The sequence below is a fragment of the Lynx rufus genome, unplaced genomic scaffold (genome assembly GCF_022079265.1).
Source record: "Lynx rufus isolate CCGP_SWC_20201006 ecotype Redwood Valley unplaced genomic scaffold, mLynRuf1.p SCAF_3, whole genome shotgun sequence".
NCBI classification, from domain to species: Eukaryota; Metazoa; Chordata; class Mammalia; order Carnivora; family Felidae; genus Lynx; species Lynx rufus.
Genome location: NW_025814845.1, coordinates 201,224,372 through 201,238,529, shown reverse-complemented (window position 1 = coordinate 201,238,529; position 14,158 = coordinate 201,224,372). Strand labels below are relative to the sequence as shown.

Genomic DNA, 14,158 nt, shown 5'->3' with positions numbered 1-14,158 from the left:
GACCAAGTCACAAAATCTGCCCCCGTGGGTCCCCATAGAGCAGGGTTGTCCGGATGGAGGTGTGGACGGGGCAGAGCTCGGCCAGAAGCCCGGGAGGAAGGACCTGGTCACGCAGAGAAGTAGCGGGTGGCCTTTGTGGGCAAGCCAGGGGCGACTGCAAACCCAGACACCATGGGCAGCCCAGGAGCGCTGGGAGCGGTGGGGTCAGACAGGCCATCTCGGGGCCACCCAAGGCCGGGGTGTGGACCTCCGTTCCTGCTCGAGATTTGGGGGAGGGCTGCTGCCTCCCCACCAAAGTCGGGGGCGCTGGCCGGCCTCCTTTGGCCATCGTGTGTCCCTGTTCACGGGCCTTCCGTCCCTCTGCCCACTCCGTCCCTCTGTCCCTCCTGCCTTCCTGCTCTCGCCCCCCCACCCGGGGACTGCCGGATCCGCCTCCGCGGTGGGCGGGGCTCCAGGCGCACCCGCTGCCCCGTCCACCGCTTCTCCTCGATCTCTCCAGAATCAGCTGGACGCCCACCAGGAAGAAGGCATGGTGGTCTCTCACATGGTCGTCGCCGGCGTGGGGATCTGGATCGCCTTCACCTCTGGGTCCACGCTCCGCCTCTTCCACACGGAGACGCTCAAGCATCTGCAGGACATCAACATAGCCACGCCTGTGCACCATATGCTGCCAGGTAACTGCACCCGGGGGCGGGGGGGGGGGTCCCCCGAGGGAGGACACGGCGGGGGACGTGGCGCGCAGGCGCGGCTCTTCCGGGCGAGGGCGCTGGCGCGCAAGCGCGGCCATTCCAGGCGCGGCTCTTCCGGGCGAGGGCGCTGTGCGCACCGCGACTCTGTGTGCTGGCACGGAACCGCATTCAAGCACCACTTTTGTAGGTCAGGAGCCGTTGATCATAGCCCGTGTGCGCCAGTTAAGCCTGGTAAGACTCCACCCTGGGAGCAAGCTGAAGAACAGAGAGGAGGAAAAGATCTGCTGGGGCGGGGACAGCTCCCAAGGGAAGCCAGAGACGCAGCTTCTCGGCTGGGAGGCCACCAGGCACAGAGCAGGAAGGATGCCGCTAGCGGGGGTGGGGGGGTGGGACGGGGGACAAAACCAGCAAAGGTGCAGGGGTGCGGCTGTGGGGTGGCAAGTAGCTTGTGTGTGTGTGTGTCTGGGTGGCGAGTGTGTATACATGTGTGGCTCGCGTGTGCGTGTGCATGTAGCTCGTGGGTAGATTCATGTGGCTGGTATATGTGTGCACGTGGCTGGCACGTGTGAACGCGTACCTAGTGTGCGTATGCACATGCCTGTCTGCATAAACACGCATGCAAGTGTGTACATAAGCCTGTAGCCAGTAAGTGCAAACAGGCACCTAGCACGTGCGAGGACCATGTTGCCGGTCTGTGGCCAGTGTGTATAAGTTTCTAGCCAGTATGTATACGTTTGTATTTCGTGTAGCTGGTATGGACACCCATGGAGCTAGAGTGCATTCTCATATCTGGTACATATAGGCGTGTAGTTAACGTGTGTGTATGTCATGTGTAAACGAACGTGCAGCTAGTGTGTGTTAGCGCATACCTGGTGCCTGCATGCGTGTAGGTCGTACGCGGAACGCATCGCTGGTGTGTGCGGGCTTGTAGCTGGGGCACGTCCGCGTGTGACGGACGTGCGTAAGCAGGTGGCTGCTGTGCAAGGGCGGAGGGGCAGAGGGAAGGAGGAGGCCGGGAAGGTTGTGCGGTCATGAGTGTGGAAGGGGCTTCCCGGCAGCGGGCTGCGAGGACGGGAGGGTGGCGGGCCGTCCTGTGGTCCCGAGGGACGCACCCTGGCAAGCGGCAGTGAGCAGAGTCACCTGCGGCGGGACCGATTGGGGAGAGGAAGGGCCAGAAAGCCTGAGATTTGGGGCCTCGGTTTTCGGGAAGAACGTGAAGTCATCAGCGACACCGGGTCCCACTGAGCCGGCTTGGAGGAAGCTAGCATGTGTGGTGCTGAGCGAAGGAGCCACGTGGGAAATTGGAAGGAGGGGCTGGCATGCGGACGACGAGTTGGGAAAGGGGCCTGTTTGGGACTTTGCCCTCCCGGCGAGCGATGAGGGACGGGGGGACAGGACAGACAAAGTCAGGTACCACCGTCACGAGATGAGAGGATTGTGCAGAGTCAGAGGGGGCATCAGGAGCGCAGAGAGCCCTGCAGTGCACATCCAAGCGGCCAGGAGAGGAGCACCGGGCGGGGGACGGCCACGCGCACAGCCTGAATGCTGGTGTGCATGCGTGTGCACACGTTGTATGCACCTGGGGGTGTTGTGTGCATGGGTGCTCGCAGGCGGTGAGAGTGTGTGTGTACCTGGAGTGCTGTTGTGTGTACGTGAGCGTGCTTGCACGCGTGAGTGTGGGTGTGGGTGTGGTGTGTGCACCACACCTGTGCGTGTGTGTGTATGTGTGTGTGTGTGTGTGTGTGTGTGTACGTGTGAAGGAGGAGCTGTGCTGCTGGTGTTTGAGAGCAGGGGGAACCAGGATAGTAAAGGCACTGAATTTAGGATTCACTTTGGAAAAGTTCATCACGAAAGGCTGAGCAGGTTAGAGAACCCCGATCAAGTTGCCTCTTAATCGGGATTACGTGTCGGATGACATTTAAATTCTGCAAGTACGTAAGCGTGGAAAAAAGCTCTTAGAAGTTGTCTGGGTCCCCTGCTCGTGTCGGTAGTGAAACAAGTTCTCAGAATCTTCCAGACTCAGGGCAGATTTGGTGGTGGGTTGGCGGTGGGTTGGTGGCTACTTGGTGGGTTGGTGGCAGATGGGTCAGTGACAGTGTTGAAGATGTCTGTAGCTTGAGCGGAAGGTACTGGAGGAACGGTCACCGTTGACGCATTGAGAAATGAATAGTCTGGGTTCAGGTTCCAGAAAGGCTGGCCTCTGACCAGGGGAAGTACACTGCAGTTGGAAGGCGGGCCGGCTGGGGGCAGAGAGGACAGTGGGAAGCAGGGACGGCGACAAGACACGTTTGTTTGGGGCTCAGCGAGCGAGGGACAGCTGCTCCCTGGTTGTGTTTCATGTCTGTACTGGGGTGACTGGCACGTAAAACCGCACCGGCCGTGTGGCTCGTTGTTTGCACACGTGTGCACGTCGTGAAGGGCTCACCGCAACCAAGCTAACGCATTCTCCACTTCATGGTTTCCACATGTGCACGCGTGTGTGGTGGTCGGGAGATTTAATCCATAGGACGAGCTGTGTACACATCGTTTCTTTTTTTTTTTTTTTTTTAATTTTTTTTTTTTCAACGTTTATTTATTTTTGGGAGAGAGACAGAGCATGAACAGGGGAGGGGCAGAGAGAGAGGAAGACACAGAATCGGAAACAGGTTCCAGGCTCCGAGCCATCAGCCCAGAGCCTGACGCGGGGCTCGAACTCACGGACCGCGAGATCGTGACCTGGCTGAAGTCGGACGCTTAACCGACTGCGCCACCCAGGCGCCCCCACATCGTTTCTTAAGTAACATAGGGCGCTTTTGTTTCACGAGGAGCACAGATTGACACAACTTACGAGCTTGCGTATAAGAAAACGCTGATTTACGGGCACTTCCCTGGGGACCTGGTGTGTTCTCTTTTGCACGCCAGCTGGTGGAGCAGGTGTGTGCAGTCTGGATCCGTCGTATCAGATGGTGTGTCGGGCAGGCTGTCATCGTGCCCGTGAGCGGCCGGCCCGTCCGGGGGACTGCCCTCTGTGCCCCCAGAGTCCTGACCCCGCGGCCCTGCTGGCCTCACTGGCCAAGCAGCCCCAGGGGAGCCCCGGACCTGCTGCCATCTTGCCCTTGTTGCTCAAGGTCGAGGCGGTTCCAGACCCCCCACAGGCTAGCCCACAAGTGCCACGGGCTGGGCCCCTTCTCGTAGGGCTGAGCTCTGTCCCTGTCCTCACTTGGCCTCACGTCCACGCTGCGTTTACAGACCCACACATGGAGGTGTTTCCTTCATTTCTCACGAGCGTTTTCGTGACTGCTTTCACCCTCCAGTCAATGACTCTCTTGCCTCCCTCTGCGTGGCTCTCCTGTGCTGTCACAGACCCACCTGGGCTCTGGTGGGACTGAGAGGCTGTGCGGTGAGACGCTTCCCCGAGCCCACCCTCCGCAGGCCGGACGCCGGCGTCCGATGGGGCTCGGCTCTGTCCTTGTGGTCACAGCACACGTCCCCTCGGTCGTGGGTCTTCATTCCCGTGTCGCCGTCAGGCTGTGGAGAACCAGCAAGCCTCCAGGCCAGATCGGAGCGGGAGCCTTCGGGTGACGCGTGTCCTCCCGAATTTCACCAACGTCTGGGGGCATCTTACGCCTGACCTGCGTCTCAGACTCTCCGTGAAGGTTGTGTAGTGGCCTTGGAGGGGGGTGGGTGGTTAGAGCAAAGTCCGCTACGCTCGGAATGTTGTTGTCTTTGTCTCGTCTCCTCAGTGGCTGTGGGGTACAGTCCTCAGAAAGACGTGGTCCAGAATTGGTCTGATGTTTAAAAAAATTTTTGAGTTTATTTATTTATTCTGAGAGAGAGAGAGAGAGAGAGAGCAAGCAGGCGCGCACTAGAGCAGGGGAGGGGCGGAGAGAGAGCGAACCCCAGGCAGGCTCCAGGCTATCAGCACAGAGCCTGATGCAAAGGCTCAAATTCACGACCCTGAGACATGACCGGAGTCCACATCAACCGACTGAGCCACCCAGGTGCCCCCAAATTGGTCTGATTCTAGTTGCATTTTTTTTTTTTTCCACGTTTATTTATTTTTGGGACAGAGAGAGACAGAGCATGAACGGGGGAGGGGCAGAGAGAGAGGGAGACACAGCATCGGAAACAGGCTCCAGGCTCTGAGCCATCAGCCCAGAGCCCGACGCGGGGCTCGAACTCACGGACCGTGAGATCGTGACCTGGCTGAAGTCGGACGCTTAACCGACTGCGCCACCCAGGCGCCCCTCTAGTTGCATTTTGTGATGTAGAGAATGAGAAGGCCCAAGCCCCATGTCTTCCCTTGAACTTTTACCGGTGGTCTTACCCTCAGGCCGGTGCTTCCTGGAGACAAGCGTTAGTTGGCTGCGGCTTCGGGGGACTCGGTGTTCACGCTATAGGCACGGAGGTGCGCCGATTGGAGGCCGCTGGGCTGTGTCGTTCTCTGGACACTGGTGCCTGTGACTGCCGGCGGCTTTCCCGCACTCCTGCACGTCCAGTGCTGGCACGTACCCGGAGCCTCCATCCGAGAGTCGTGTTCATGGGTTGCCCACATGGGTTTCGTTGTGTACACGTGGCAGGAATATGTGAAGTTACCCTTTTGTGCCCTTACCGGACGATGAAATTCCAGTAGGTTCTGGAGATGAAGACTGCCCAAGCCAGAAAGAACAAAAATCAAACACAAAATTGATACACTGGTAATTCACACCTGTCTTGGGAGTTAACAGAACTTCATGGAACCCGAATAATTCTTGGAGGCCCCAGCGTACTTTTCCTGGAGGAGGACATGGCTGTGCTGAGTGGGCCACGTCTGCTGCCTCTGGGTAGAGCTCTGTTCTGAAAACCATCACACCCAGGCTCCGTGACGTACAGCACATCGGCCCTCACGCGGTCGAACACGGGATAACGCAGCCTCCGGATGAGCACACACACCTTGGAGAGCAGATTGCCGGTGTAGAGTTTACAGCGAAAGCGTGTAACGGGGCCTTGTTCCTTGGGGCTCCCACTCAGTTACTTACCCCACGATGCAAGCGGCACGTTTTGCTGCTTTGTCTAGAATATTCCAGGGAGACTGTTTTGACGGAGAAGTTCTGAGAGGTCATGTGAAGTCAGCCTTTCTGTGTCCCCACGGAGCGAACGCATTGCCTTCCAGGAGGGACGTGGCCACGTATGATGGCCAAATCAGGATTAAAAAAAAAGTAAAATCAGTGTAATTTAAAAAGAAATACTCAATGACCACATCCTAGGGGAAGTCAGCAAATTAAACCAGACTGAAGATGATTTGTGAATTAGGAAGCAAGACTGAGGATGGGGTTTGGTATCCTGGTTCCTGCTGCCGTCCTGGATTAAGTGGTCCCCGGTTAACCAGCAGCTAATCCCGGGTTAGCCAGCAGCTAATCTCGGGTTAGCCAGCAGCTAATCCTGGGTTAGCCAGCAGCTAATCCCGGGTTAACCAGCGGCTGGGCCCTGTCCGCTGCCTGTGGGGTGTTCTGGGTGCCGGTGCAGAGAGAGGGACCCTGCTGAAGCATTGCCTCCCACTCTTAGAGGCTCTGTGCTGCCCCCGCTCCCTGCCTCTGTTGGAGTATCTACCGCGAGCATGTGGACTCCCCCCAGCTTGTCGCCCGTTGATGGCGGTTGTGAACGGTGCTGAGGATCTCATCCCTCAGCCGCGTCCGCTGGCCCCATCACGTCTGACGGTGCCTGTGCACCTGTGCTCTGTGGTGTATACAGAATTCACGCAGCACCCACCCATCTCCAGAACGACGTCCCTCAGTCAGACGTTCGGAAGTCCTGGGAACGTAAACCATCATGAGCTTGTAAAACAGGATGTACGTCTGTGTTGAGAAGCAAAACCAAATCTTTGTTCGTTGTAGATGTTGTGTTTTTAAGCTTATTTACTTATTTTCAGAGAGAGTGGAAGAGAGAAATGTGTACCAGTGGGGAGGGGCAGAAAGGGAGACAGAGAATCTCAAGCAGGCTCCGTGCTGTCGGCGCACAGCCCGACGCGGGGCTTGAACTCACAGACCGCCAGATCATGACCTGAGCAGAACCAAGGATCAGATGCTTACCCGACTGAGCCCCCCAGGCACCCCTTCTTGTTTGTTTTTTGCCATTGCAAAAAAAATTCGTAAAAACGGTCGTGTTAATGTAGCTTTGGCCTTGGTACCAGGCCACTTGTTGCCATGTTTCTTACGGGAGGTGAACTTGAGGTCGATGCAGAGATGTTGGAAGGAACCTTGTCTATGCAGGATGGGGTCACGTCAGCTTAGGTGCCACCGTGGCCTCACACACAAGGAACGCCGTCTGGTCCACGCGCCGGCTTTCGAGCTGGCAGAGAGAGGCCGGGGGTCGCCGTGTGTCTCGCTCAAAGTGGTGCCACCCGCGGAGTGGTGGTGATCACGCAGACACCCCTGGCACCCTTCAGGGCAGAGGCCCACAGGAGACCAGCCAGGTGGCCCCGTGCACTTCTGGGCCACAGGGCCGTGGCTGTAACCCAAACTGATCCAAGGGCCTTTCCGTGAAGGCCTTCCTGGTGCCACCGTTTCATATGACATTTCCCAAACCATGTCCCACGTCCTTCCCCGTCCCGACAGAAGCCTGGGGTGTGGCCTGCTGTCGTTGATGAGCTGTGCCCGCGGGGCACTTGTAGGGGAGTTGTGCTGGGCACATGACGTAGAACACAGAACACAGAATGCGCGTTAGCTCCGTGTCACCTGCTGTCACTGATGAGCTGTGCCAATGCGCTTGTAGGGGAGTCGTGCTGGGGCATGACGTAGAATATAGAACATAGAACGCGTGTTAGCTCCATGTCACCTGCTGTCACTGGTGAGCTGTGCCAATGAGCTCGTAGGGGAGTCGTGTTGGGCGCGTGACGTAGAACACAGAGCACAGATCACGTGTTAGCTCTGTGTCACCTGCTGTCACTGATGAGCTGCCAATGAGCTTGTAGGGGAGTCGTGCTGGGTGCATGACATAGAACATAGAACACAGATCACGTGTTAGCTCCGTGCCACCTGCCGTCACTGATGAGCTGTGCCGCGGGGCACTTGTAGGGGAGTCGTGCTGGGCGTGTGACGTAGAACATAGAGCACAGATCGCGTGTTAGCTCCGTGTCACCTGCTGTCACTGATGAGCTGTGCCGAGGGGCACTAGTAGGGGAGTCGTGCTGGGCGCGTGATGTAGAACACAGAGCACAGATCACGTGTTAGCTCTGTGTCACCTGCTGTCACTGATGAGCTGCCAATGAGCTTGTAGGGGAGTCGTGCTGGGTGCATGACATAGAACATAGAACACAGATCACGTGTTAGCTCCGTGCCACCTGCCGTCACTGATGAGCTGTGCCGCGGGGCACTTGTAGGGGAGTCGTGCTGGGCGTGTGACGTAGAACATAGAGCACAGATCGCGTGTTAGCTCCGTGTCACCTGCCGTCACTGATGAGCTGTGCCGAGGGGCACTAGTAGGGGAGTCGTGCTGGGCGCGTGATGTAGAACACAGAACACAGATCACGTGTTAGCTCTGTGTCACCTGTGAGGCGAGGCCTCTCCTTCTAGGAGGCAGGGGTGGGGAGGGCCGAAACGATGCTCGGCTTGCGGCCTTCCTCTTCCTGGATGGGCAGGGACTGAGTGCAGTGTGTAGCTGGAGAGCCGCTGGCCGGTGGGGAGGGGGTTGGCTGGGCGGGGAGCGCTCCGGGGGGTGGGGGTGAGCGCCTGCCCCGCCCCCCACCTGCTGCAGACACCGGACTGCGTCCCCCGCCCCCTGCAGGGCACCAGCGCCTGTCGGTGACCAGCCTGCTTGTCTGCCATGGCCTGCTCATGGTCGGCACCAGCCTGGGCTTCGTGGTGGCCCTGCCCGTGCCTCGTCTGCAGGGGATCCCCAAAGTGACCGGTGAGTGGACCCCTCCGCACGCACCATCCCGTCCCGTCAGCTCGCCGAGCCCGTCTGCCTCCTTGCGCTTTTGCAGCCGGAGGGGAGGGTCTGCTTAAACCGTGCAGATTATCTGGGGTTCTTTTTTCCCTTCTTTTCTGGCATACGCTGGACTGTCTGCTAATTGGGATCAATTCCTGCTTTTATTTTTCTGCTGCTTCTGTTAGTGGCCCAGGGAGAATCTTTCCCCCCAAACACGTTTTCATGTTACCTTTACTGCCACCTGTTAGTTTCTGTCATTTTTGTATGGTTTTGCTCAGTGGGAGTGGATGCTTTTTATATTTTTTGTGGCCAAGAAGGAAGCCCAGCCTCTGGACAACGTGAGGTGTGCTTTTTTGCACAACGTTGCTAGGAGTTCAAATGGGTACAGGATTTTCAGGAAGCAACTTGGCATTTTAGGTCACGAGCCTGAAAAGGCTTGTGTGTCTGGATTCAGGATTTTTCAGTTCAGAAATCTGCCTTGGTAAGCAGCTGAGTCCGTGAACAAAAACAAGATGCAAAAAAGATATTCGATACAGCATTCAATTTTTAGTAGCCCGGAATAGGAAACAACTTAAAATTAGGGGGAAAGAGACAGTTGAGAAAATGGTTGCACTGCCATTTTGGTATATGATGTAGCCAGTAGAAATGGTGTTTGTGGAGAGCTTTAAATGATACACACAAAACGTCAATTCCATAAGGAAAACCAAGATCTCAAATTTTACGTTGATGATGTAACATCAGCGATGTGGGAAAAACTCTCAGAAGAAAAAGATTTGTAGGAAACTCACCAAAATGTCAATAAAGATTCTGTTTCTATAGTTTTTTCCTACTGACAACTTTAGAGTATTTCACGTGACATCAGACAAAAAGCTTTTTTTCTCCACGGGCTTTAACAGACTTATCTTTCCCTAAGTTCAGGAGCCACCTGTTGGTGCTAAGGATTCCAATTTTGTTGATTTTTTTTTTTAAGTTTATTTATTTATTTGAAAGAGAGCACGAGCAGGGAGGGGCAGAGGGAGAGAGAGAGAATCCCAAGCAGGCTCTGTGCCGTCAGGGCAGAGCCTGATGTGGGGCTTGAACTCCCGAGACTGTGAGATCGTGACCTGAGCCGAAATCAAGAGTCAGACATTTAATTGACTGAGCGACCCGGGCGCCCCGGTCATTCGTTTCTTAATCTCAGTTTTTATTCTGAGCTCTGTATTGCACGCACACGAAATTGCACGTAACCAACACGTACAGGTTAGACCGTGCTGATGAAGCGGTCACGCTGCCGCTGCCCCTGCCCCTGCCCCTGGCACAGGGGCCCCTCCCTCACAACATACCTGACTATTCTCCTGAGTCGTACACCCTCGTTCTGTTGATTTTTCTGTACAGTTTTGCCAATTTGTCCCTGAAAAAACCAAACTTGTGATTTTGCTGTTTTTTTTTTCCATTTTCTATAATTGCCTCATAACATATGACGTGTCTGTCCCTCTGTAACTTTTAGATCACACCTCCCCAGCTGGGGTCAAGCCTTCCTGCCCCCTCTAGGTTCCCTCCAGCACCTACTAGTTGGCCACTGCCACTCACACCGGCTAAAGAATCCTGTGATTTAATCTGCTTTGGCCAAGGAGGGGTGAAGGTGAGGGCTAGGGCCTCGTGTCAGCCTTAAAGCATCTGGTGACAAAGGGACACATGCTTCCCATCCTGGACCCCTCACCTGTGAACCACTTAAAAAGTGCTGACACCCTGTTCCTACCTGACAACGTAGGGTCAGGACGTTCGGGGGGAAATAAACTTTGTTTCGAAAAAGACCTATAGGTAGTTTCTGACACGTGCTCTTGGATTAGGTGATGTTTTTTTTTTTTGTTTTTTGTTTTTTTTTTCTCCAACGTTTATTTATTTTTGGGACAGAGAGAGACAGAGCATGAACGGGGGAGGGGCAGAGAGAGAGGGAGACACAGAATCGGAAACAGGCTCCAGGCTCCGAGCCATCAGCCCAGAGCCCGACGCGGGGCTCGAACTCACGGACCGCGAGATCGTGACCTGGCTAAAGTCGGACGGTTAACCGACTGCGCCACCCAGGCGCCCCTTAGGTGATGTTTTAAAATTAAATTCACGTCACTTTTAAATCAAAAAGTCCCCAATGTAATTAAAACCACAGAAGTAACTCCTAGAACCTTTTTGTAACAGAAAATGGCAGGAAGCTACTGGCCGTTTACTTAGGCATCTTGTTCTTAAAACTGACACATTTCTGGCATTTAAATTTTCGTTTTTTTTTTTTTTTAATTTTTTTTTAATGTTTATTACCGAAAGACGCAGAGTGTGAGTGGGGGAGGGGCACACAGAGGAGGAGACACAGAATCCGAAGGAGGTTCCAGGCTCTGGGCTGTCAGCACAGAGCCCAACACAGGGCTCTCAGATCCACAAACTATGAGATCGTGACCTGAGCCAAAGTCGGATGGTTAACCGACTGAGCCACCCAGGCACCCCTGGCATTTAAATTTTCAATCAAGACTTAGAAAAATTCAACATGTTTCTGTAGAGCAAGTGAGAAGGCATTTATACAGAGAACAGGAAAACAGCTGTTTCACTGCTGTGAAAAGTCCCCTGTGGGTGTCGGGGCAGAGCTGCTGTGGACGAAAACCAGGGTTGTATCCTAGCCCGTCATTCTGGAAGATTTCGTGGACTTAACTAAAAATCCACGAGATTGCGAGAAGCTGTTCTCGTGTTAAGTGGTCAGTCGGTGTCCCAGTCGTGTGTGGGATTCTGTGGTTTGGACGGGGGCAGATGCGTGTTGACCCCCTCTGGGCTGCCGCACGCGGTGATTGCTGAAGATTGCTGAATGACCCCTCCCCCCCCCCCCACCATCCCCCAGGAAGAGGCATGGTCTCCTACCACGCGCACAACGGGCCCGTCAAGTTCCTGGTCATGGCCACCGCCGCCCTCAAAACAGACAAGGACAAGCCCTCGGGCAGCCCGCCACCCGGCGCAGACCCCCAGGATGGAGACCAGAAGGATGTGTTGCCGGGCGAGGGGCCGGGCCCCGGCCCGAGTCAGAGCGGCCCGGACGCCGTCTGGCTGGGGGGCTCGCTGGGCTCCGTGACCCACAGAAGCGATTTCTCCTCGTCATCCGGGTCCCTGACCCCGTCGCAGGGCTCGGGCTCCCTGGAGCCCAGAGCGGAGGAGAGCGTCGTCTACGACCTCCTGCGGCTCCCCAGCATGTTGCCGAGCAGGGGGCGGCGGGTCAGGAGGGCGAGAGCCAGCTCGGTGCTGGTGGTGTGCGGGGGCCAGGGCCACCGGCGGGTGAGCAGGAAGGCGCGGCCGCAGCGCCCCGAGGAGCTGGCCGCCTCCATCATGGTCTGGCAGATCCCCCTGCTGAACGCGTGAGTCCGTGGCCCGTCTGGGTGGCCGCGTCCTTGCGGCCAAGCCGGGCGACCCGAGGGCTGTAGCCGTGTCTACACTGGTTGAGGGTAAATCACGTCTTGGGGGAAGAAATGTGCAATACCGTCGCGGTGGTGTTCTCCGGAGCGGAAGCCAGCACAGACGCCCGTGAGGGGACAGAGGACCAGGCCGGGTTGCAGCCGTGTTGGCGTCCGGGGGCGACCGCGTGCTTCGCGAGCACGGCAGACCACGCGGAAACACAGACGCTCCGCACCCACTCGCGGGCCCTGCTGCTTAGAGAGCTCGCGGACTCAGAACTTATGGGGAAATACAGCTTATTCCGTCGTAGAGAAACTTCTTAACAATTCCTAGAGTAACCTTACTCGGTTCAGAGTCTCTCCTTTTATTTATATCGCATATCTTTAAATTCCAGCACAGAGTCCGTAACGCTGAAGAGAGCCAGCTAACGTCCCCCCCGTCCAGGTGGTGGTATTTGCTTTCTGAAGTGAAGTGGGTTTTCCAAAGCGGCATAATGTGCGTGTTGTGTATTTTAACAAAGTAGTATTTTTGTACTGCCTTTTTTTTCTATTAAAGATTAACAGTTAATGTTTTAGTCAATATATCGTCTGTAACATTTCACAAATAACGTTCGGCTTTGAACCAAAATGCTCAATACCTTATCAACATTTAGACTCGAGCGTCCACACCAGAAGATCCTTCCCTCCTCCTCGTAAGGAGTATCAATACCCACATTAGAAATGCACGTTTCCCTCTCGTAGGAGATGCACACTGAGCGTGTCCTCAGCTCTTTCAGAGTGTTTCCCGCGCCTGCTGACCTGGACCTCGGTGCCTGCTTCGAATATGCCTTGTGAGGTTACTCATGGTGCTAGAGAGTGTGGGTGTGTCCCTGCTGGGGTGGGACACAGGCCGGGGACACTGCCTCAGTGTGCCTCCTGCAAGCACGCAGGCTTGCATTCTGTGGTCACAAAGCCCCCGCGTGGTCGAGGCGTGCGGGCGAGCAGTGGGCCCCGTCCCGCATAGCGTGGGTTTATGTCTCCGTGTCGTACTCACTGAGCGGTTTGAGAACATTAATGCGGGCATCACCAGAGATAAACTTCTCAGCACTTTACAGATGACTAAAAAATGCTAATTTTATGCCTTAGCCAAATATTTCCCAAGGTGCACATATACCCCCACGCGAAAGTAATCTCTCCCCAAGCTTTCTTAAACTGTTAGCTGCTACCTGAAGTCATAAATAAAGTCTTTTTATTTAAAAATACAGTATTCGAGTTGCCTTTTTTCCCCATAAAACACAAAGGGGCAGTTGGGGGGTTCTGAGGGGCCCTTTCAAGTTCAGGATGGCCACCTGCTGGCCTGGGAGTTTAGTACGAGTTCCAGAGACAGTCCCAGCGTGAGAGGAAAACAGTGCTGTGACTTGAGGTGGGTGCTGAGCTGAGACACTTCCAAGAGACTCACGTACTCGCCGTTTTACATTTTGAGTGATGTCGCAGGTTGAATGAATTTCGTGTAAAACACAAAGACCGCGTCTGCAGCCCACCGAGCTCCGTACCGTCTGTGCGGCAGAAGCCGTGAAGGTTCTCGGTCTTTTCACGGGCCGGGGGAACGGAAGGACTCTGACCTGATACTGTCTCAGAAAACTCCAAACCAGTAGGTTTTTTTCTGGCGTAAATAAGGAGAGAACGAGACCGTACAGGTGGAGGTTTGCATTTAGGTTGTAACATTGATGACGTCATTAGAAAAAACCCCGTGTGACGATGCCACATAGGGTGCTCCCGTGGTAGCGGTCCCGCTCTGTGAGGGGCTCTGGGCGCTAAGCGGCCTCTCTCTGGGGCCGTAGTTGTCTCCCGATTCACCTGCGGCCCCCTGAGCTCTTCCTGGGCTCCAAGAGTTAGGGCCTGGTTCGCAAGGAGCCTGGCACGGCCCTGGCTCCTCCAACTGGGGCTCCCCACCCTGCCTCCCTGCCTCGGGGCGAGGCCCAGTTCCCTCGGGCCCCTCACACCCCCTGGCCCGGCGGCCTCAGCGGCTCCGCGTGTGGTTGGCGCCTGGCCCCCAGCAGCATCCTGGGACCGCCAGGGTCAGACCCAGGTTTGGGCCAGTGCCGTGGATGGGTGCCCCCAAACTCTTAGGTTGGAATCTCACCCCGCAAGGTGGTGACGTCAGGAGGAGGGCGATGCTGAGGTGGCGAGGGTGGCGCCCCATGC

At 55.8% G+C, this 14,158-nt stretch overlaps 1 protein-coding gene across 1 annotated transcript in view; it reads left to right on the top strand.

Moving 5' to 3' along the window:
• Nucleotides 1-13,179, top strand: part of ARHGEF10 (Rho guanine nucleotide exchange factor 10) — a 92,016-nt gene extending 78,837 nt beyond the window's left edge. Inside the window, exons 27-29 of the mRNA XM_047092012.1 lie at nt 500-674; nt 8,430-8,552; nt 11,431-13,179. Of these exons, the coding sequence (XP_046947968.1) occupies nt 500-674; nt 8,430-8,552; nt 11,431-11,942 (810 nt within the window). The 3' untranslated portion in view covers nt 11,943-13,179. The remainder of the gene's footprint in view (nt 1-499; nt 675-8,429; nt 8,553-11,430) is intronic.
• Nucleotides 13,180-14,158: the final 979 nt, after the last annotated feature.